The sequence below is a fragment of the Nannospalax galili genome, unplaced genomic scaffold, assembly GCF_000622305.1.
Source record: "Nannospalax galili isolate Female #2095 unplaced genomic scaffold, S.galili_v1.0 scaffold940, whole genome shotgun sequence".
Taxonomy (NCBI): Eukaryota; Metazoa; Chordata; class Mammalia; order Rodentia; family Spalacidae; genus Nannospalax; species Nannospalax galili.
Window position 1 is genome coordinate 421508 of NW_008346079.1, and position 24680 is coordinate 446187.

Genomic DNA, 24680 nt, shown 5'->3' on the forward strand with positions numbered 1-24680 from the left:
CACCCCTCTGCTCATGAAAGAGCTCAAAAGAACAAGGTCAGAAGGATGTGGATGGGGCGCGAGCCCCGCTGACAAAGATGCCGAAGTCATTCGTCTCCCCTACACCAGAGAGACTTCCAGCTCCAACTGAATCACAGTTTCTGGTCTGTGTGAGGCAAAGCAGATAACAGCCTAGAAAGGCCCAATGACTAGAGGGTGAATCTGTATGCTGCAAGGTGGTATGCCTGACACCGGGCAGTTACCCCCTTCGAAGACTGCATCCTGCCCGAAATCCCACGCCGTATCTCCTAACTCTCCCATCGCTGCTGTAGAAGCAGCAGCTAGCTAGAAACCCAGATTTCTTTTCTTTTAAAACATTTTCCTACAGGATATGAACCTGGAATGCTTTGGGGTAGAAGCACGTTAATTTTCTGGACGCACAGGACCACTGCTCACCAAAGCATAGTCCAAGCAGATAGTTCCTGCTGGGGCGTTTTCTATGGGGACACCACAGTGCTCTAGACTAGGGCCTTAGTTTCTGGAAAAATCCTATCACTTTGGAAGAGGCCTTGACTTCAGCCAGTGTTTGAACTCTTGCCCACAACTCACTGGTTCTCTTTGAATTCTCTGCTGTGAGTGTGTCGAGTCGGGGCGCACCATGGCACAGCCGGTCCCTGATCACACACACTGCTGAAAGAACACCCCCACAGCCATCACTTGCACGGCATTTGCCAATTATCAGTACAGTGGTCTGATTCTCATCCTGTGTTGCTCTGGGGAGAAATCTGCAGCCTAGGGAACTGGCCTGGTTTGGAAATGGAGCAGGAGACATTGCCAATTAACATGACTTCCTTCTGCACATCCCCTAGAGGGGTGAGTCTCTGGGGAGAAAGTACTCAAAGCATCATCTCAGGACTCCTGGGATGTGTCAGATCGCTTGGAATGAGAGTCACAGGTCACAGCGTGTGGACTCCTCACAGGACCTCCCAAAATGCACCACACTGAAAGCCTTCGTCGCTACCTGTACAGTGTGTGTGCCACAGGTCACAGCGTGTGGACCCCTCACAGGACCTCCCAAAATGCACCACACTGAAAGCCTTCGTCGCTACCTGTACAGTGTGTGTGCCACAGGTCACAGCGTGTGGACTCCTCACAGGACCTCCCAAAATGCACCACACTGAAAGCCTTCGTCGCTACCTGTACAGTGTATGTGCCACAGGTCACAGCGTGTGGACTCCTCACAGGACCTCCCAAAATGCACCACACTGAAAGCATTCGTCGCTACCTGTACAGTGTGTGTGCCTCGGGAGAGGGCCACGTGTTTGGGCGCAGTTCCTTTAGCAGAGCTTTGTACCCGCTTTTCACCAGCTTCGCCTCTGGCCCTTGGCTGGCCGGTGAGCCTTGCTGGCCATTCATCTGCCATTCCCGGGAAAACAGCCATTCCTGAAAATCTGTTCTTAGTGCCCAAATACAAGTTTTTGAAAAACACAAGCGAAAAACCTACTGAAAAAAATAAAATAAAGGCCAGTCTTTAGAGTTAGACCCTCCTGCATAGCCCAGAGCTACAAAGTCAAATTACAGAGTCAGCCTGGGGAAGGCAGCCCAGGATACCCCATCGGAAGCACACTAGAAACCGTGGAGCTCTGTTGGAACTGCTTTGCCAGAGTCCAGGAAGGCAAGAAGGAAGGGAACCTCGGAAGGAACTGGTTCCGATTTTGTGGACCTTGGGTGATGGGCAGCCCATCTCGGTTGGAGCCACTGTTCTCATGGACAAAGGCTTAGCTTCTTCTAGAACTTGCCACATTTGCCATAATGAACACCTCAAGCCCGTGTGAAAGGCCTGGCTCAAACCCTCCTTATGAAGACTCAAGCTAGCCAAATCTTGGAAGTATTGAGCATTCTTGGAATGGATGTTGGCTGAAATAATGAACACCTCAAGCCCGTGTGAAAGGCCTGGCTCAACCCTCCTTATGAAGACTCGAGCTAGCCAAATCTTGGAAGTATTGAGCATTCTTGGAATGGATGTTGGCTGAGAAACGGGGAATCTGGGACAGTTCCTCAGTACGTGGGAAGAGCAAGGAGAAATACAGGGGAAGATTCTCCCTTCCACACAGGGAGGCAGCCCGTTCCGGAGAACAGATTGAGGAGTGGGGGGTCGTCACCATAGCAACCATCCCAACAATTCTGCAAAACGAGATTTTTTTCTTTCTGCCCATCACTCTCCTCGGTACTGTCTCTATCTGTTCCTGGCGGGAGACAAGTGGTGACTTTTCCCTCCCACCAGCAAGCTGCCTAGCTGGGGGGAAGTGCAGCTGTGATGGATGGGAGGATGGGGTGCCTAAAGGAGCATTTGGAAGATCCAAACCCCGTCTCTCCCCTTTCCCTATGATAGCTGGAAGTCTGTAGTTTGCCTTTGAAATGTGAGCATTGCTATTTACTCAAGTCAAAAGGAAGCCCCTTGGTATGCACAGTGGGTCAGAGGAAGAGTCAGTTCTGGCCCTCAAAGGGATTTTTGTCCCTGCCACAGGATGACCCATTATATTCTAAAAAAGAGTGTGGAAGAGGGTCAGTGGTGGAAATATACCAAAAGACCTCAAGCCTCCTTTAGTTCTGAATTTAATGCCACAAGCTAATGGTAAGCTAGGGCCATAGCTCAGTGGTAGAGCACCTGCTCAGCACCCCTGAGACCATGGGTTCAATCCCCAGCACTGAAAGGAGAGCACATGCCTACTTCCATGCATGAAGCTCGTGGCACACGTAAGGGAATCACAAAGTCTTGTCTAAATATAAACTTATCAGAACTACAATCAGTAGCCTTCATCCCATGTGCCACCAAGATATCAAATTCAGACAGTTTCATCACATCTGATAATAGTGACTGTAGGGCCCAAGTTCCCCCTTGATTTCAAAAGTCTCCCCTGCCTCTGCTATTGCAGAATTGCATCAGCATAATTAAGGATCCTTGACACTATCTGCTGTAAGGGGTAGAGTTCCCAAAGTGTGTGGCTGTCCTCACACACACAGCCATTTCTCTGAGCCAGAGATCTCCATAAGTATGTGAGCTGATTGTGGTGACACATGCCTATAATCCCAGCACTTTAGAGGGGGAGGCAGGCAGATCACGAGCTGGAGACCAGCCTGGGCTCTAGAGTGAGAGCCTGTCTCACTCTAATAAACACACAGGGTGAGGTTATAGCTCAGTAGTAGTTTGCCTCGCATGCACAAGGCCCTGGGTTCAATTTCTAATACCAAGAAGAAAAGGAAGGAGAAAGAGTGGGAGATGCTCTCTGCTCCAGATCCAACCAGATGCCCAGTCTCTGGACCCGCTTTGCACAGTTGCACAGAACATATCGTCTCCATTTGCATATGAAGATCTAACCCCACCTGCTTCCCAATCTACAAGTGAACAACCAGGATCTGAATACACGGAAAGAATGAAGAGATGTCGACGCACCCCCAACCCTGAAGACCATCTCTACCCAAAGCAAACCTGGAAAACCCTGAAGCAAGCAGCCTGGGTGGCTGAAGGGGGAGCTGTGCACCAGCTGTTGAAATACAAGCTTGTGAAGTCAGCAGCCCCCACCCACTCCCACTGACCATCAGCACTCCTTGCTGTGTGTGAGCTGATAATACCTTAAGATGCCCCCCACGAGTCCACCTCTGCCCGTCTGGACAGACGAGTTTTACAGGAACTTCTGTTAAGGACTCCAAAGAATTCCATCTCTTCCGAGCCACCAACTAGGAGAAAGATCGAATGTTCTAAAACTCACACTAATGGGTGTTCACTTGTTCAGTCCGTTCTTGAGTCAAGCACTGAACTTTCACAGCTCTCATCGGGTCATTAGCCCACAGCATGAGGAATTTGACCCCCTTGAATCACTATTCCCACTCTTTCGAAAGCCTGCATCCCTATTCAAGAGCCATTTGCCACAGTGATACTAGGAGCCACCAAAGTCGTATACTCTAGATAATCTGGCTCTGCTGGTCAGGCCTGTTTCCAGGGTGGGAAGGCATGCTGCTCTGTCAGCGACAGTTGCCAAGCCCAACCCCACTGAACCCTGTACAGTGCACCCAGTGGGACGAGAGCAAAGGCTCCTGACACGGGAAATGGGAAATGCTTCTCCCCGTGCCCAGATTTTCCTAGGGCCATGTCGGAGTTCCTAGAGCCCCACAGTCTACCCTTTGTGTGGTTCACCTCTATCCCCACCTGAAAACTAACACATGAAGGGATTTTAAAGCCACACATTCTGTCCAGTGCCACCAACCAGCCACCTGTGCCAGTTGAGACACATATTTCATTTTGATTTCAGGAGACACTTGGAGCTAAGCAAGCAATAGAAACAAGTGTTCCAAGCCACCATCACGGCTGGGAATGGTTATTCTTCCAAGACTACAAAGATGTTCTTTTGTGTAGGTCAAGAATTTGGTGGCATGGTATCTCCTCTTCCCCAGCCACTGCCTCCCACCATGGCCAGTAGTTTTGCTTGGTTGGTCTCATTACCTAAGAAGATGCTTCCCCTCCCTCATCATTTAAAGGCCCCTGAGTGTGACAGGACTTGAGGGTGGTCTCACACACCAATGGCACTCTCGAGGCCCACAGACAGGATTCTGTCCCCACCTTTTGGACACTAGTACCTTTCCCCAGGCTTCTTGGGGTTCCACACCCTTCTCTGGGGCCTGGCTTCTCTAGAGAGAGCATGGGATCATTCACCATAAGCAACCGAGGTCTCTAAATTCAGCCACCCGGGTCTGCCTACAGCAATTTTAGCACACACCTCCAACCGGAAAAAAATGACAGCAATTAAGCATAATTATTAGAGTTTAATAGAGCCATTTTTCTAGCTCAGTGCCTTTCTGCCATTCCAAGCCCCCAGGTTTTCCCCTCAACTGGGACTGAGAACAGTCAGTTGAAGGTATACATCACTCGGTCTGTATCATATGTGCAATAGCTGTCTTATTAAATTGAAATCAAATGCACATCTAGGGGAAAGTTCACTTTCATACCAGCTCTCAGCAAAAACACTCAGAGACATGAACAATGAGCAAGGCTGACACGTTGCCCAGCAACAGAGGGGATGGGGGTAGACATGGAGCTCAAAGCAAGGGGCATGGTTTTCTGAAAGAACAGGTTAAGCTGAAGGCTAGCCTGAATTTTTGTGGCATCTCCTACCCCACAAAAGGCATGGGGGGGATATATCTTAGAAGTTCAACATGGCCACAGATGCTTGGAAATTTTATATCTGCACAAATACGTGTGCATTTTCCCCCTGGGGACCGTTGACCATGCAGTCAATGTAAAGGGAATGCCTGGGTCCTATGACTGCCAGAGAGGGTGTGGGGTTGAGTGTATGTGCATGAAGCTGCCGCTGCCTCCTGGTCTCCAGCTCCTTGACTCACTTTCCTTCCCCCCCCTTTCCCTCCTCCTCTTAGGACAAGACAAGTGCTCTGAGCCTCAGCAATGTGGCGGGTGTGTTCTACATCCTGATCGGAGGACTGGGACTGGCCATGCTGGTCGCCTTAATCGAGTTCTGCTACAAATCCCGTAGCGAATCCAAACGGATGAAGGTGGCATCGTCTTCCTGGGGCCTCTTTCCTAACCTTTTCTGTGGCACAGCTGGGTTTCCCGAAAGGCTCTTTGCTAGACAGAGTGGAGAGGGACAGGTGGCTGAAGTCAGCTGGGAACAGGGAAGAGCAGAGAGCCCTCAGGAGGAAACTGACAGGGACACAGGCTGCCAACATAAAGAAATGTAGATGGGTGTGTCCAGCAAAACAGCACCCCAAGGTAACTGCACCTCACTGGTCGGTGACACTAAAGATCAGGAGGTGGGCCAGCACAGCGAGAGGAGAGAGTGATCGTAGAGGTTGATCTTGCTGAAGTCATGTCAGATAGGACGGCTCCTAAGACGAGGGAAGGTATGCTAACCCCCTTCCCCATGCTGATCCCGCCTGGCTTGATGAACTGGGTCCTTTTTTTGCTTCCATAGTGGCAGAGAGAATCATCCTCAGATGAAGGTAAGCGGATGATTCCAGCAACCCCAAACCACACTGAGCATAGTTTAAGGAGGCTGGAGAACACAGACTAAATTAGAGGGGATTGAAGAGCTGTCCACAAAAAAAAAGACTGGTTTCACGGAGTCCCAAAGACTCCAACGAAAGCAACGACCAAAAACAACACAAAGTAGTGTAAATGCAATAGCAAAACCCGCTTCTCTAACCAAGGAACCCAAGATGCCCCCGCCCCTCAGTGAGGAAGGAGTTCATCCATGGTGCTGTACCAGAAGGGTGAACAGCTCTTAGCACAGGTTCGAGCCTACCAGGGAAGCCGGGGATTAAGTCATTGTCCTAGTTACTTCCTGTTACTGAGATGAAATGCCGAAACCCAACTTGGGAAAGAAAAGGTGCATTTAGCTTACAAGCCCCAGGCTACAATCTAACACTTCGGGGAGTCAGGCAGGAATCCGGAGGCAGGAACCGAAGCACAGACCATGGAGGAACGCTGCTTGCTGACTTGCTCCTCTGGCCTGTGCCCAGCCTGTTCCTTACACAGCCCAGGCCCACCTGCCCAGGGGTATTAATACCCACAGTGGGCTGGGCCCTTTGCATCACTCATCAATCAAGAAAATGCCTCACAGACGTGGCCGTGATAGTGGTAATTCTTCAATCGCAGTTCCCTCTTCCCAGTGTGTCACACTGACGATGGATGCTGCCCAGGACAGTCACCATCACGGCCCCTCACACCGCATCATTTAAGCCTCAGTGAGGAAGTATGTATGGAAGTCAGTCCTGTGAACACCAGGAGGAACCAGAGGGCTGAGGTGTCTATGACCTTCAGTACCTTTGAACTTCAAGAAATGGATTCAGAAAAATTACTCCGGGCTACAGAGATGAGTCACAAGAGGAGCCCAGGAGCTCGCCAGCCTGCCGGCCTAACTAAGTCAATAAGTTCTAGGTTCAGTGAGAGACCCTATATCAAAAAATATATAAGGTAGAGGGCAATTGAGGGAGACCCCTGGTGCAACCTTGACCACGGGATGCACACGTGCACACACCCACATGCACATACAACACGCACATAAGTTACTCAGTAAGGCCACCTGTGTGTCTACAGGAAGGCCCGTAGGAACTTAGAGGAAGGAAGAATTAGAGCAGGCTCAGGGGAAGAGGCAGAAGAGCCTCCTTCAGCCTGAGGAAGGAAGTGTGGTCACTGTAGGCATCATTCTAGCAGGTGTCTTGGCCTGGGCTGTCCCTTTGGTTTGACTAGATGAGTAAGATCCATTCCTAGAGCTTGCTGTCCTATAAGTGCTCTACAAAGCCCACTCGTCAGCAAGCCCACTTGTTCCCCCTAAGCTGAGCACACAACCATTGGGTCACAAGCATAGGCCCTGACCAGCCTGCCCCTGCCTTGGCCACTGTCCTGTGCACATCCAGGGTCAGTCCTGAGTAGGATTCTGTTGCTACCCTGCTTGGAAGCTGTGTGCTCAGTTCTGCACAAAGGGGGTGGGAGTAGAGAGAACCTTACGTCCTGGTGCCGAGCTTCTGTCCTGGCATTCAGCATGCCTGCGTCACGGCTCCAGATGCCTCCCCAGCCCCCAGCTCTCGCTGGCAATCTGCTTCTCCCCTCCCGGCCCCCGCCATATTGCAGCCAACCACACCCCCTGTGTTCTATGCCAGCTGATCCCTCACCCTGTCTCCTATCCCATTGGGTCTGTGTAAAAGGCAGCTTCCTCATCATATAAGAACAAAGGGCCAGAAGCATGACAGCATTTGGCCAGAGGACCTAAGCACACCTCACTCCTCCCCTTGACCAGCTCACTCACCTCCACATTCTGTTGGAAAAAGCAAATCACAACACAGCTGTCTGCCTCAGACCCTGAACCGTCCAGGGAGCTTGGCTGGACAGAGCATAGTCCTAAGTTCCAAGCAAAGCTTTCTTTACCAATTCCATCCAAACACAAGCCTACAGGCTCTCCTTCCTTCTCATCCAAAGAGAGGAAAAGGCTTCTTTAGCATCCAAGAGGGGCCAGGCCAGGAGCCAGGCAAGCTACAGTCTTTGCAAGCCACCACCCTTCCCCATGGCCAGAGTTAGTCCTGGTCAGCTGTCAGGAGCTCCTTCCATGGCGTCCCCGGGACGTCGTGTTGTGTGGAGGTAAAGAATGAGTTCTGGAGGGTGAAAGTCCAGATGGTTCTGTCCACTCTGTTTCTCAACTCTGTCACCTTGGACAAGTTTTAATGAAGCTCTCTCATCTCGTTTTTCTATAAAATGGGGTCATTAGCAGTGTATACTTCACAAATCTGTTGTGAGGGTTACATGAAATAACAGGTTAAATGGCTTTGCAGAATGCCCACGCCACAGTATGCCCTTAATAAATAGCATTCATCAGTAGCATTTATGATAATAGCTCATAAAGTGTGATGAGGTGACGTGTCCACCCTGCAGGGGAGCCACCTGGATGTCCGACCTCCCTGTGGGATCATAGTGACTCACACCAACACAGGCCAGGGACTAAACATGAGGATGCTCTTTAAACTGACACTGTGAGTTGGTACCACTGATGTCATTCTGCAGTCTTACATGACAAAAATTCTTAGCAGAGGCCCTGTGTCACAGTGCAGCATCTTGGACACAGTCCCACTCCTCTCTTTAAATTTCTCAGTGTCCCACAGAATTATTCATTCAGAACTTTCCACCACAGTCCCCTATAATTAATTCCATCCACTGGCATGACTTCTGGACAATGCACCAGGATTCCTAATAGAATTCTCTATCTTCCAACCGCAAAGAAGATATTAACCAACCTGGCCCCTCATTTCCACAGCTCCACCCACCCTCTCTTATCCAAAGGAGGCGAGTGGAAGGCTCTCCCCTGCATCCACAGACAAGTGCTCTGCCTTCTCCAAAAGCAATGTGCTCTCTCCAGAAGCACAGCCCATAGCCTCACACTGAGATACAAAGCAGAGGTGGCAGGGCCTTTGGCAGCCTCCCCCTCCTGTGTCTTTCCCTGATCACAATGTTTGACCAGCTCTTAGGGCCTGGAGCCACTAAACTAACTCAGGACTATCTCCCATGTCTTGACAATTCAAAGAGACCTTCTGTGGCCATCATGTTAGAAGAGGAAAAGTGAAAGACAGGAGAGACGTCTTAGGGAGGGGGAGGGGGAAGGCTAGTAACTTCCAGTCCAGCATGCGGCCTATTTGTGTTCATTAGCCAGGTAATCTGCTCTCACCGACCTGCGGATGAACAAAAAGAGGCTCAGAGAAGCCACATAGCAAGGTTATACAAACTAGGGGCTGGAAGCACAGGAATTAGAAGGCAAACATGGCCTCCTCTAAGCCAAGATTTTGGTTTTAGCCAAAACTCTTCTAGACTGTGCTCATGCCCCAGCCACGTGGTGATCGGTAATATTTAAGTGCACACCTCGTGTCTCTCAAGCATCAGCACTGGTCACAGAGACAAACAAAATTTGTCCTGTCCTCACGTTTTCCCGCTGAGGTGAGCTTTGATGTATGATCCCTGCTGCATGCTCCCGAGACTTTCCCCTTTGATGTATCGTGAACAGAACACGCATGTATCAAAGAGGAGAGGGGAGGGCAACAGTCAGCACTGGAGACGCAGTCAGGAATGAGCCGGACACAGCTCCCTACCTCAGGGTTTCGTGGCAGACGTAGGCAGGCAGTGACCTGATCAGTGAGTGTGAGGAAGGAAGACGCCCATGGCCAGCTCTTAAGGATGGGAGAATGAGAGAGCGGTCAGAGCAGCCCCCCTGAGAGAGTGATGTTTACAGAGCTGAAGGGAGGAAGGGATTAGTCAGGGCCAGAGAGTCACTGGCAAAGGATGACCAAGTCAGAGACCCAAACAACGGAGCTCTTACCCAGAAATGGCTGAGAGACCAGCAAAGGTGGGCAGAAATACTGAGGTATCGAGAGTGAGCTGCAGACTCCGGGAGGGACTTCCGGAAGCCCTCAGCATTGTGAGTACCAATCATAGAGTCACAAAAATATCAGCTGAGGCACATTCTAGATTGAATAGAGTCTTGATCCTCTGTCAGGGAAAATGGAGTGGAATCTCTGTCCTTAGCTGACACTGACAATCAGCATTCTTTATCATTTACCACCTTGCTACCAAAGGAAAATCATCCCTGGCCTCTCCCACCGCCAGGAGAGCAGCTGCCTCTTCAGAATAGCATGTGACTGTGCCCACGTGGGGTGGGCTTAAGTACAGCAATGGAAGGGTCTGTACCTTTGCCATTAATGAGTAGCTGAGAGGCTTACCACACGGGAGGGGGGCATCCTTGGTGGCGAGTAGTCATCGACTTCTTTGCATGTACTGGACGAGGTCATGATCTGAGCTTTGATTAGGATATTCCCTGTCATGTAGAGGCTGGGTGGAGTTGTCATAGCAAGACTGAGAGGTTAGGATGTAATCACCAGTGCACAACTGAATCTCCAAAGCAGCAAGCCGGGGAACTTTAAAGTGAGATCTCCCACTCCCTCATTTTCCCTTAAGTATCAGTTTCAAAACAGCTCCTCTAGGGGTGGCCAATAGATCGAAGGGAAACAAGAGGACCATGCTTCTCAAAGGCAAGGACAGGCATTGTGTCAGTGATTGACAGCTTATCTATAGGGGTGTGGCAAGAGCCACATTTAGAAAGTCATTTGTTATGTCACTAGGTCAGATAACTGCCGTCTTAAGCCAATCATATGAGCATGTGACTGGGAAACTGGGTCACTTAACCCTGCGTGCAGTTTATAATCATGTTTGAGACTTTTGAAGAACAAAGTCCAAGGTGATCTCTGAACTCTTAAACTCTGTAAGTTAAAAGATGATGGTAGATGGGGCCGGGGGTAGCTCAGCTGACACAGTGCTACACGGACATGAGTACCGAAGTTTGATCCCCAGCGCACACTTAAAAAGCAAGTGATGGTGCGTACACTTGTCACCTCAGTGCTGGGGAGGCAAAGCTAGCAGATCCTTGGGGCTTGCCGGCCAGCCAGCCAGCCTAGCCGAATCAGCAAGCTTCAAGGTCCAGTGAGACCCTGTCTCCAAAAACAAGGTTCATGGCTCCTGTGGACTGACACTCAAGGCTGACTGCTGGCCTGCAATACTCAGGTGCGTGCTTGCATACACCACACACACACACACACACACACACACACACACACACACACCCAAGAGAAAAGTCCTGAAGGCTAGACATTCCCAGCACGGTTCCATGTTTTCCACCAACACAATTAAAATGTTATTCTCTCTTCAACTCTCTCCTAGGCAGGAAGCAGGAAGCATCCATTCTTCCCGTTCTCAGCTCAGATTTTCCCTGTGTGGCATCAGCGTTGTGTTTATTTGGCCTTTGACTCAGAAGAATGCAATCTAAGTCACACCTCCCTTGATGGAGGGGTGCCAAGGGAGGACATAACTAAACCAGGGTTTGAGGAGACAATCAACATGGGCACAGCATCATATGGAGGGGAGGCTCTCAGAACCAGATTTTATTTATTCTGTGACAATATTACATGTACATACAATATATCTTGACCCTATCTACCATCAACACCCCTTGCGCTCTCCAATACCACCCAACATGCCCCCTCCCAACTACGTGTCTCTTTTTTTGTTTTTTGCTTTGTTTTTGTAATCCACTGAGTCCAATTAGTACTGCTTGATGGAATGCTGACTGATCTTGTTGGCTTTGTCTTGTTCAGGTAACCAGAGCTACAGTGCAACGGCCATGTCCTGTCCAGAACATTGCACACCTTCCTCCCCATCCTCCAGGCCACACCCTCCCCCCATCCATCTTCCAGCTCTTCCATTCTTTCTGATTCCTCTTTTTGTCTTTTTGAGACAGGGTCTCCCTGCAGCCCCAACTGGCCTACTGGCCTTGAACTCACAGAGATCCGCCTACCTCTGCCTCCCTAGTGCTGGAATTAAAAGGGTGCACCACCACGCTGAGCCCAGAAACCCTGAATTAAGTCTTGTTCAAGTATCTTCTGGCATTATTGCCTTGAACTAGTCTCTTAGTTTCTTTGTGTGTATTTTTTTAATCTAAAGAGTGGAGAGAATTCCTCTTGCTTTACCTACCAAATTGAGGGTCAACTAAGATATTATACAGTGAAAATAGTACATTCCCTGCTAGGACCTAGGACTCTCTGCACCACGGGCTCTTGACCAGGTTGATAGCACCAGACACAAGTTCCTTCCTGCGGAGGAGGCCTCAAGTCGAAACAGAAAACAATTGGTTCCCCTATAACTTTCATGCCACTGTTGCACCAGTGGGCACATCTTGCCTGGCACTGAGGGTTCACCACTGGTTAAGACCAACTGGTGACTTTTCTCCCCAGCAGCCTGCAGAGCTCCTCCTAGCACTAGGAAGCTAGCCAGCGAGGAGGAAGTCATTGCATCAGTTATAGCTTGATTCCTCTGTGTCTTACAATCAAAGCATGTGTATATGTTCAGCATTAGGATCTTACTCTCTAGTTATGGTGGGCAACCAAAAGTAATGGTGATAGCCTGTGTTTGGAGGGCTCTGGGACCTCCCCTTTATCAATAACCTTTAGAAAAGCAACCTGTGCCTGACACCGAGATTTTCATTTAAGAACTCGTGCCTTCTGAGGGAAGCAGCATCTACCAATGCAGGGTACCTGTGTTCAAATTCCTTTTTAAATTAGTGTACAAAGTAATGAGTCTCCAAAAGAGGTTTTTGTTACGTCCTTAGTTCCATTCCTGTTGGGTTCTTAACCCCAATTGAATCTCAGATTCTATAAAGAAGAAACAGGGACTAGAGAGATGGCTCATCAGTTAAGAGCACACACTGGCTCCTCTTGCAGAAGACCTGGGTTCAATTCCCAGCACCCAATGGTAGCTAACAACCATAGTTCCAGGGGATCTGACCCCCTCTTCTGACCTCTGTGGGCATTTCACAACACGGGTGCACTTACATACATGCAGGCAAAACACTCATGCACATAAAATAAAAATAAAATATTTTAAAAAGAAAGAACACTTTTAAGTGGTCCAAATTTCCTGTAAGAAGAGGGTTAGCAGGAAAGCAAAATAGGTCAGGCTTTCCCTGTTTACTTCAATCTGGCCACAGGAGATAGACTGACTTCTGTGGGCCACTAAGTCAAAAGGACAAATTCAAGATGTCTTCAAAAGGATTCTAGGCTATTGGTTTTTTCTTAGATAGATTCAAGAACACCTTATATTAATCATCTAGTTGTGTGGTCTCCCTGTGGGATAGCTGGGGATTGAGATGACATGGTTCTTTCTAATAAGACAAAACTTAGGAATAAGAGAATGCTCAAGGCACGAGGCATGCACACCAGAAGGAGGCCCTGCAGTCAGCTGAGGTAGTATAGACAGGTTTCATGAAGGAAGCCAAGCAGAATGGTCCTGGAAGCATGCAGAGGGTTGGTTGATCTTAGAGACTCTAGGTAACCTCTCAATCCACTGACAACACCTCTCTTCTATGTGGGTTTTGACCAAAAAACAAAATCCCACCCCAAGACTTGTATGAAGTTAGAAGTGGACAGGAGGAGGCACAGGTCGTGATCTCAATGCCTTGAAGGTCTTTCTCCAAACTCTGAACAGAACACTTCCTCTCGTCCAATAGGACATGATTCAGGACCTAGCTTGTGGTCGTGAACATTCCTCTTAATACATCTGATCCTATGGTGGTCCTTGAGTCCTTCCCAGATCCAGAATCCCAACACCCTAGAAACCCCAAGGAGACTATCATGGATTTGACGTTTCCCCAAGGAGACATGCAGATCGGGTGTGCTGAGGAAGCATGTGCCAGAGATGATGGCTTTGGAAATGTGTCCTCTCTTCGTGACCCTTTCCAGTTACATTCTGTGTACTGATTTATTCAAAGGAGTCCTTTGTACTCAATATGTGGGCTTAGAAGTAGAGTTATGCTTTTCTGAAGAAAATCGTTTGGACCCAACAATGAACCCTCCTCAATTTCCCTTAACATTTAAAAGCACTTTTCCACGCAGCAGCACCTTTTCTACTAGGAGGAGGAGAAGGAAGAGGAGGGCAGGAGAACTCTAGGCACCTAGATTTTAGACATGGAAATTTAAAAGGTCTAAAAAAGCAAAGATACAAACCCAACCACCCAGCTAGTTGGTGAGCTGGTACAGGAATAGAAGTTTCCGAAAGCCCACTCCAGGACCCCCCTTCATGGTGTTGCTATCTTTATGATCAGTAACAGCGCCAAGGAGATGTCCACTCTCAGAAGGAAAGAACTAGATAGATCTCAGAACTCACTCCATCTAGGCCCAAGGAAGGTTAAAGGAAGACAGGATGCATTTGAACAAGATGTGTAAGGTGAGACTGGAAAGGGTCATGAGCCTGGGAGACTGAGGACATGTCTGTGAGTCACAAGCCTCCTATCCATGGACAACCTACAGGTCTGGACTGACACATCAGATGGGTGCTACTAACCTGTGGTTTCCAGGGCATTAGAATTCTAGATCAGAAATGGGCTCGATACACTAGGGAAGAAATAAGAATTGCCGCGCATCACCCACACCAGTTTGTGAGCTTGTGTACGGAGGGATGGTTGGGGTTAGAGTTTCAGTCCAGTCTTGACTCATTTCCCCTTTGGAAATCATTGCCAAGGACCTGGGGAAGAACCCCCGGTCCTCCTGAAAAGGGTTTCTGTTTGATCCCACAGCAATCCATCAACGAAGCCATACGGACATCGACCCTCCCCAGGAACAGTGGGGCAGGAGCCAGTGGAGGCGGCAGCAGTGGGGAGAATGGTCGGGTGGTCAGCCATGACTTCCCCAAGTCCATGCAATCCATTCCGTGCATGAGCCACAGTTCAGGGATGCCCTTGGGAGCCACAGGATTGTAACTGGAGCAGACAGGACCCCCTCGGGGAGCAACCTCAGGCTCCCCAACCCCATCCCAAGCCCTTCAGTGCCAAAAACAACAAAATGAAACACCAACCACCGCAACCACATGGAGGACGATTCAGCTGATGTCCCTGAAGAATTTAAAAAAAAAACAAACAAAAAAAAAACCCACAACCAATCCTCTGAGTCTTCCCTTTGGGGATGCTCATTTCACCCCTTATCAGTTACTCAGTGAGGACGACAACCAGCTGCATTGCAATAACGAGAGTAGCCCTGTCCAACGAAGGCTGACGTCTCTGAAAATGGAGTCACTGGGATATTAAGGAAACCGGACTGTTTAATTTTAATTCAGTTGTTAATGTGTCTTAGTGTGTGCAGTTTTTTTTCTTACTACTCTCCATGGTTTGAGAGTTCTGTTAGAACCTTTCCTTCTTCTCATTCAAACAAACCCCCACCCATACACATCGCTCTTCAGCTTCCAGATTGAAGATTCAAGACAGGTTCCACCTTACAATCAAGGAAAGGAACAAAGCCAGCTTCACAGTCATTGGCCTTGGGGGCTCTCCACAATACCTTCCATTCCTCGGACCCAAGCCTTGGGTGGAGACAGACACTGTTGGAGTGGGTTGCCTTCCCCAGATAGAACCTAAGCACTGGTTTAGTGGAGAAAGTCTAATGAAAAGCAACTCAGACTGGGGAAGAAGGGGCTGGGGCAGATCACAGGTGAAGGAGGACTTGTGAAGGTCAGGGCCATTCCATGGACCACAGGATACCAGTGTGGTCATCTTTTCACACAGTCATTCTCGGCCCTTAGACGCATGTATGGGCTCAGGCAGTGTGGTACTCAAAGAGCAAGCTGACCTCCTAAACCAAGGTGAGCCCCGGGAAGAGCCGGCAGTCAGGAGGTATCAGCCATGAGTATCGTTTTTCCTTTGCCTGACATCTAGGCAGGGTCCCTGCGGAGGAGTAAACGCTCGGGCTCAGGCAGTATGGTAGTCAAATAGCAAGCTGACCTCCTAAACCAAGGTGAGCCTCGGGAAGAGCCAGCAGTCAGGGAGGTATCAGCCATGAGTATTGTTTTTCCTTTGCCTGACATCTAGGCAGGGTCCCTGCGGAGGAGTAAACGCTCTGTGGAGCCTCTGACCCGAGGGAAAATGCTGTAAAAGGGGGTGCAAAAGAAAGGTCATCAAGAATTTTGGAAGCTCATCAAAGCCCACAGGGAACAGAGCCTTCCATGATGTCCCCTGTCCTAGATTTGGGAGACCAAATATGAAGTTTAGAGTTATGTTGCTGCAAAGAACTGAGGTTTTTATATTAAAATAGAGTATTATTTAAGCATGTGATCAGATCTTTTGAAAGATAACAAAGCCCAAATTATTTGAAGAAGGACAGGAAGATGGATTAAGTTGATAATGACATCAGGGGGACCTGAAGATCCCCAACCCCCATCTTCTAACCCAAAAAGACTAAGCTTCCCCATGGCTAAGACAGAGTGCAGTCATTGCAATTCCAATGACCAGAATCTTTACACTCAAAACTGTGACAACCAAGTTGAAGGACAGCCAGCCTGAAAAGTGACAAGCGTCATGGGGGAGCTCAGGCTGCAGGCGTCTTTGGGTGGAAGTGGGTGTCCCTGGCACACAGCTTGTGGAGAGCCCCCCCCACCCCTGGCTCTCATTCTTGGTGCAACTGGCATCCAGCTTTCCAGCAGCCACTCTCCCAGGTACATGGTCAGTGAGGGCCATGCTCACTAGCTTCTACGGATGACCGTTCTGGCTTGGCCTCTCAGCCCTGCATCTACCCAGTCTTCTCTGCTAGGGGCTACCGCTGGCAATGGGGAAGCTGAAGGGTGTGGAGCCCACCTAAGGTTCGGCACAGTGTGACTGGCTTCTGCAGATGCCCTCAGTGAGCACCACCGTCTCTGTCTCTGTTCTCCTCTCATCCGCCACAGCAGAGAAACGTCCCACGGCCAGTTCTTCACCCAGGTGTTCCGTTTCTCCTGCGTTAACACAGACATGTTGTGGGAAGCGGTGTCCTCGAGATGGTTATTGCCTTTTATTGCTGCCAGCTGATGCTCCCCCAGCCCCTGCCTCGCACTGTAGAGTCTGGTGTGACCCCCCCACTAGGAAGTCTGCATCTAGAAGAGTTGGAACTAACCCTCTGCCATCACCTGCTTCAAAAACATTTGCCTATGGCCTGGGAAGATGCTCCCCAGCCACTGAGCCTACCAGTGCCATAGTTGGATGGAGAGAGACTGTGTTGGAAATGAGGGTCTGTGCTGCGTGGGGGTCCATGACTCCAGGAAGAGATGCTTCCCAGTGGATGTGTGGAGAGAAAAGCAAGGCAAGAAAAAAGTTACCTTGTGTTATGTATTTTTACTACACTTTTCTTAAAAATAGAGCAGTGGGAACCTCTGAAGGACACTGACCTTTTCTCAAGGGGAATCCGTCCTTAACTGGTCTGGCTTTCATTAAATTTTGCTCTTTGGTACCTGGGCCTTTTATTTAACATCTATATTTGTTTTAACTCTTTCGGCAGATGTGTGAAAGGACTCTTGCTTGATCAAACACCAACTATTTCGGGGGGATTCCTGTTCTACTTTCCAATAGCCAGGTTCTTTTTTTCCTTTTGGTATTTGCATAAAATGAAAACTATCACCGAGAATTAAATCACTGTGGATCCATCATCTACTTTTCATGACTGTCCATTCCATTTGGTAGCCAGGGTTCCACAGATGGCCATTTTCTTATTGCTGAGCGTAGCGGGTTTTTAACCATGACCATTGTGCCCAACTTACAAACAATTCAATCATTTCAGAACATTGTGAGTAGTTCATCCAGACAGGATTTAAATTTTTGCATTTGTTTATTTATTTTGTGTATATGTGTGTGTATGCATGTATGTGTGTGTGCACATGTCTAGCATGTGTGGAGGTAGGTATGAGGATAGCTTGTGGGAGTTGGTTCTCTCCTTCCATGTGGGTCCCAAAGATCAGACTCAGGAATTCAGGTCATCAGGCTTGGCAGCAAGTGCTTTTATCCACTGAGCCATCTCACCAACCCCAGACAGGATTTTTCAGAAACAACAAATTCAACCAAAGACAGAGTAGCATTTTGGCATACAGTACCTACAATTCCAATCACACAGTGAGCTAGGTTGACTTACAGCCATCACAGTACCTCTAGGGAGCTGGATGACCTACAGGGAATATCTTCCAGACCCTCCCCACCCCCTCCCCTGAAGCTAGAGTTCAGATATATTTTATGTGCACATAGTTAAAACAAGAAGTAAATGTAGATCGGCCTCCTAGTGGGTAGTCTTGACTGTCCGGCCTATGACCTCATTTGGGCCTAAGAGCTTTTGCTTCCTTCAAGTAAGATGGGCTCCCTGTAAAGGATTTGACTCTGTTGACACTTAGATACTGATAGCTACAGCTATGGCTCAGTGGTAGAGTGCCTGCCTAGCACGTGTGAGGCCCTGGGTTCTATCACCAGTACTGCCAAAATGGGCGGAAAGGGAAGAAGAACGGAGGAAGGAGAAAGAAGGGAGGAGGGAGGGAAGACATCAAGTGTTTGCTTTCCTAAGGCAAGTTCTGCATTAACAAGAGCCAATGATCTGCGGTCAGTGAAGGAAGGTTTCATAGTAGTCACGTTACAGCAGGAGAGGCTGGGAGAAGTCAGGGAGCCACAAGCCTGTGAGGCACCCCCGTCACTGTTAACAACGCCTACACTCCCCTCACTGGCAGCCTCTAGAGCGGCCCCCACGAAGATGCACCAGAGGCAGGTAAAGAGAACTGTCACCTCACTGGCAACTAGTTGACTGGCAAGAGTCACGGGACCAGCACAGCTCACCCTGTCCTGAGCACCATGTTCAGCCCATTTCTTGCCTCCAGGATAACATTAAGAAAGCACTTTCTACCTATTACATCAAAGTAACTGGAAATGGACTGTGTAAAGCTCCACCCATCATTCCATTGGGCCATGGAGAAGTCACTTACCCAGACAGGACTGAAGAAAAAGGGAAGGAAGGAAGAAGTTCCATTTCACCTCCAGTGCTCGGGCTGGAACTCAGGACCGTGTACATGCCAAGTGAGCACTCGGCCCCTGAGCCAGACCCTCGTGGTAAAAGTCTCACTTTTAGCACCTTTAAAACAGATCTAGGTAGGGGATGGAGAGACGGCTCAGCAGGTAAGAACACTGGCTGCTCTTGCAAAGGGCCTGGGTTCGGTTTCCAGCACCTGCATGGCAACTAACGACCAACCATAACTCCAGTTCCAGGGCATCCAACACCCTCTTCTGGCCTCTGTGGGCTTTGTATGCATGTGTAACACATACATACATGCAAGCAAAACACAAAAATAAATCTTTTAAAGACTTTAACAGATCTAGGTAGGGTAGCAGGCAGGTTAGAGAGGAGACAGAAAGCCAGGTCTCAAAGAATTGTTCATTTCTGCCTGGAAACCAATGCTCAGGGCCATGTACCAGAAAACAGAGCTACTGTCTCCAGTGGGAGCAGGTTCACCACCAGTCCTGTGAGCTACTGGGCAATGTACCTAAGTTCAACTAATGTTAAAGTAACCCCATACAGTAGAGTAGGTTACCCCCAATGTTAGGGTAAGTCTCCACAAGGAGATGCTGCAGGTGTGAAAGTTAAAGATATATCCCTGATTTTCCTTCTATCTCAGATTCTTCAAAATTACAGACCAATCCCATGATGTCCTCCATGTACCAAGGAGGGGGTATCAGGGTTTGGTATCAGGGGTCATGGTCGGCCCTGAATTTTTATGCCTTTCTTATTCAGGTTATCAAGTCAGTAGCTGACAGAGGCTAAGACGGGATCAGCAAGACCCTGCAGAAGTGGACGGGTATATTGCACTGAAACAGTATCAAAACTCAGTCTAAATAGAAGACAAAATGGAAGGTTTATTCCTTGCCAAACACTAATGTTCTGTGAAAGAATTTCTAGAGGGCCATTCAAGTCCCACTCTGCAGATGGAAAAATGGAGTTCTTGGAGGGTTTGTTGCTGTTATTGCTGTTTGGTCTTTGGGTGGTCTTTGAGACAATGTCTCATGTATCTCAGGCTGGACTAGAACTATATATGTAGCTGAGGATGATCTTGAATTTCTGATTCTCCTGCCTCTACCTCCCAAGTGCTAAGATTAGAGTCCTGAAGAAACTGCTTCCCCAAGACCACATCTTAAAGAGAGCAATACCAGAAAGGACAGTGACTTGCAGTTCACCGTCCCCACATCCCCTAGCTCTGTCTTTCAAGTCTGCACACAAAAAAATAAGCTGAGCTGGCCAGAGCCCCATTCTACAGAAAGAAATAGGCCATCTCATCTCACAGTAGACAGAGATTCTCAACCCTGGCTACATGTTAGAATGATGCAGGTAAAGTTTAAAATGTGGCCAGTGCTGAAGGTGGGTCTCCTGAGGCACAGCACCCATGGGCTATTGCTATTATTTATTTTATGGTTGAGGTTGTTTTGTTTTAAGCTTCCAGGTGATTATAATGTGCAGCCAAGATTGAAACTCCACTGGGCCATCCTAGGTTAAAAAGCATTCATGAAGACAACTGAACACCAGGGATGTTTGTGCATGGCCATGCCCAGCCCAGAACTTAGGGTTGCTAGTGCAACCCACTCAGTCAACATGCTTCTGTTTCCTCTCTCTACATACATCACACATTGTAAGACTGTCTACAGAACAGTGCTTACTGCGACATCCAGGGACAAAAAAGAAAGTTGGTCAGTTCTGGACCTCTGGATAATGTCTCTGTGATGTTCTATACAGAGTCCAAAAGAGTAAGAGCCTGAGCTGGATGAGACCGCCCAGGATATTAAATCTCCACGGTCCAGGGCTGGGGATGGAGCTCAGTGATAGAAGAACACTCACCTAGAATCTGCAAGACAGAGTTTAATGCCCAATGCTAGAAAACACACACATCGGGCTGGTGGCAGCTTAGTTGGTAGACTGTTTACCTAGCTTATACAAAGCCTTGGATTCAAGCCCCAGCACTGCATAAACCAGGTGTGGTGGTACATGCCTATCGTCCAAGCACTTAAGAGGTAGAGGTAGGAAGAACTGAAATACAAGGTCATCTTCAGCCACACTGTAAACTCAAGGTCAGAATGGGCTTCATGAAATCCTGTTTCAGGAAATAAAATACCTCTCAGTGGTCCTAGAGGACAAAGAGCTATTGTGTTCATCTGATGCAAGAACAGAGACATGTCCCCACCTTGTGCTCTGAATGCTCCTTCATCTTTAGGCGTGTCTATTACAGCATACCACTCTGCGTGGTGGGGGGCGGGGGGGCTGGACATTACAGATAAGATCATCACAGACGTAACTCCTCAGGAAATGGAGGGGGGGACCTCTGTCAAATGAATCAGCCTTCTGCAAAGCCAGTTATTTTCCAAACTAGAAAACTACTTGGTTATTTCAACCACAAATACCAAATCTCACCACCTCTACCTTCCACCTAGTTCCCTGGAACTAGTACCCATCAGCCTCCTCTCTTACGGGTGCCAAGTTCTACTGGTGACGGTGTTAAGCTGCCATCTCTGTTCTAGTTTTGATTCTGTTACTGTGATAAAATTCCCCAAGAAACAACTTAGAGGAGAAAGGATCTCATTCAGTTAAAATCCCAGGTTCGAGCCCGTCAAGGTGGGGGAGTCACAGAGGCAGGAGCTTGAAGCAGTTGGTCACACCCACAGTCAAGAGTAGTGAGGAATGAATGCCTGCGTGTCTGCTTTCTCCTCCCTCACATTTCAACACCCCCATGCCTAGGGAATGTGCTGCCCACAGTGGGGGCACCCCAATTAAGACAACCCCCCACATACATGCCCACAGGTCAAGCTGATCTAGAAAAGTCCTTCATGAAGACTCTCTTCCCAGCTTAGTCTTGGTTGTGTCAAGCTGACAGTTAAAAACTAACCAGCACAGTCTCTCCTTGTAGGCTTATATCATAAGTGGTTCTCGGCCAGTGTAATTTTGTCTCCAGGAGCAATTCAGTAACATCTGGACACAGATCTTGAAATAAAGGGGACGTTAGTGGGGTTTAGTGGAGAGAGATCACAGGTCATACTACAAGGACCCCACCACAGGGAATTAACCCGTCCGAGGTGTTGAGAGTGAACCCTATCCCTACAATTATCAAATAGCATATTGGCGTGGCTGACGGCTGGACAAGGCTACCCAGGACAGGAACAAGGACAGAAAGTTGACTGGAGCTATCAGAAAAGATGGCAGGTGTGTGAGTTTAGGAAAGGGAGAAGCTGAGCTGAGGGAAGTAAACTGAGTCAGAGGAGTTGACCCCAGGGCCTCAGCTGGAGGCCAGAGCAGGCATGGATGGGCATTCCACCAGTCCATGTGACAGCGGGGGCTCCACAGGTGCCCTGTGCTCAACCCTGTCGCCCTTCTCTCTTGCTGACAGCTCACTCTGCAGCTAGAGCCAGTTCAGAGACCTACAGGGGTCACACACCCCCAAAAGTCAGGATAAGCTTCACTTTTATCCAGAACAGGGTTCATTCAACCTTCTAACAAGCTGTCCACAGACAGGTGTCGTGAAGAGTGAGAGACCAAAGAGTGACAGTCTGTCAGAGTGCTGAGAGTCACAGAGGAAAAACAAGACGCACAGACAGTTCCAAACACAAGACGGGTTCTAAATGGCGAGTGGCAAATGGTCAGGGAAGACCAGAAGTCTAGGCAGGCTTCCAAATGGTCATCATCATTTTGTATCCAAGCTCTGTGAGAGACTCTGCCAAGCCACATGCCAAGCCAGGCCCTTCTCCCCTTGGTCAAAACTTTTCAGCTCTGGAAGCTTCCATCCCATCCCCAGAGCCCGCACCACCTCCCTTGTACCTGCTGCCTCCTCAGCTTTAAGAGGCTCACCCAGGTCTCTCCAAGGCTGGCCCCTGAATTTCCACACATACCCTCCTCTTACTGAAGAGCACCCCCCACCTCTCTGAGGCAGCCGCGGTCTCTCCTTTTCACCCACCCTCCCCTCATAGTACCTTGTTTCCTCACTCATGTGCCCCACCTCCATGAAGAAGACATAGTCACAAGACTAGTGGCCTCACTTCCCCTGCACAGCCCCCGATAGCACTGATAATACTTGTCAGTGGCTTGATGGCTGAGGTGGGCGGTGCTGAAACACTTGTGGTGCCAAAGGACGCTGAGATCATTTCTGCCTGGGAAGCAGTGGGGGAGGGTGACACCAAGAAACCAGAGCCGGAAGACTTCCAAAGAAACAGAACAAGCCGAGAGGTGATGGCGAAGCAGGAGGCATCCTTGGGAAAGTACGCAACGGGGCTGCACCACGTGGGCCGAGGAGAGCGCTGAGTGAGAGGGCAGGCCGGGCATGGAAGGGGTAATGCACCTACCATGGAGGAGGAAGCCAAGTGTGAGCCGAGGAAGACATCTACTTATGTACCAAGAAGCAAAGCCCTGTGGGAACTGGCCATGTGCTGAGCACTGTAACGCAGGCAGCATCACGCCTCTCCTTTCATTCATGCTACCACCCCATGAGCAGGCCATGTACGACCTGAGCCACCCCGTGAGCAGGCCATGTATGACCTGAGCCGCCCGGTGAGCAGGCCATGTACGCCCTGTGAGCAGGCCATGTACGCCCTGTGAGCCACCCCGTGAGCAGGCCATGTACGCCCTGTGAGCCACCCCGTGAGCAGGCCATGTACGCCCTGTGAGCCACCCCGTGAGCAGGCCATGTACGCCCTGTGAGCCACCCCGTGAGCAGGCCATGTACGCCCTGTGAGCCACCCCGTGAGCAGGCCATGTACGCCCTGTGAGCCACCCCGTGAGCAGGCCATGTACGCCCTGTGAGCCACCCCGTGAGCAGGCCATGTACGCCCTGTGAGCCACCCCGTGAGCAGGCCATGTACGCCCTGTGAGCCACCCCGTGAGCAGGCCATGTACGCCCTGTGAGCCACCCCGTGAGCAGGCCATGTACGCCCTGTGAGCCACCCCGTGAGCAGGCCATGTACGCCCTGTGAGCCACCCCGTGAGCAGGCCATGTACGCCCTGTGAGCCACCCCGTGAGCAGGCCATGTACGCCCTGTGAGCCACCCCGTGAGCAGGCCATGTACGCCCTGTGAGCCACCCCGTGAGCAGGCCATGTACGCCCTGTGAGCCACCCCGTGAGCAGGCCATGTACGCCCTGTGAGCCACCCCGTGAGCAGGCCATGTACGCCCTGTGAGCCACCCCGTGAGCAGGCCATGTACGCCCTGTGAGCCACCCCGTGAGCAGGCCATGTACGCCCTGTGAGCCACCCCGTGAGCAGGCCATGTACGCCCTGTGAGCCACCCCGTGAGCAGGCCATGTACGCCCTGTGAGCCACCCCGTGAGCAGGCCATGTACGCCCTGTGAGCCACCCCGTGAGCAGGCCATGTACGCCCTGTGAGCCACCCCGTGAGCAGGCCATGTACGCCCTGTGAGCCACCCCGTGAGCAGGCCATGTACGCCCTGTGAGCCACCCCGTGAGCAGGCCATGTACGCCCTGTGAGCCACCCCGTGAGCAGGCCATGTACGCCCTGTGAGCCACCCCGTGAGCAGGCCATGTACGCCCTGTGAGCCACCCCGTGAGCAGGCCATGTACGCCCTGTGAGCCACCCCGTGAGCAGGCCATGTACGCCCTGTGAGCCACCCCGTGAGCAGGCCATGTACGCCCTGTGAGCCACCCCGTGAGCAGGCCATGTACGCCCTGTGAGCCACCCCGTGAGCAGGCCATGTACGCCCTGTGAGCCACCCCGTGAGCAGGCCATGTACGCCCTGTGAGCCACCCCGTGAGCAGGCCATGTACGCCCTGTGAGCCACCCCGTGAGCAGGCCAT

The 24680-nt window shown here is 50.0% G+C and overlaps 1 protein-coding gene across 5 annotated transcripts in view; it reads left to right on the top strand.

Moving 5' to 3' along the window:
• Gria1 (glutamate ionotropic receptor AMPA type subunit 1) overlaps window positions 1-15803 on the top strand; it is a 371033-nt gene extending 355230 nt beyond the window's left edge. For 4 of the 5 annotated variants that reach the window (XM_017800413.1, XM_017800408.1, XM_017800409.1 and 1 more), the window contains 2 exons: window positions 5410-5544; window positions 14628-15803. In XM_017800413.1, coding sequence (XP_017655902.1) covers window positions 5410-5544; window positions 14628-14831 — 339 coding nt within the window. In that variant the 3' untranslated portion in view covers window positions 14832-15803. The remainder of the gene's footprint in view (window positions 1-5409; window positions 5545-14627) is intronic. The other variant, XM_008842331.2, reaches the window with a different exon arrangement.
• Window positions 15804-24680: the final 8877 nt, after the last annotated feature.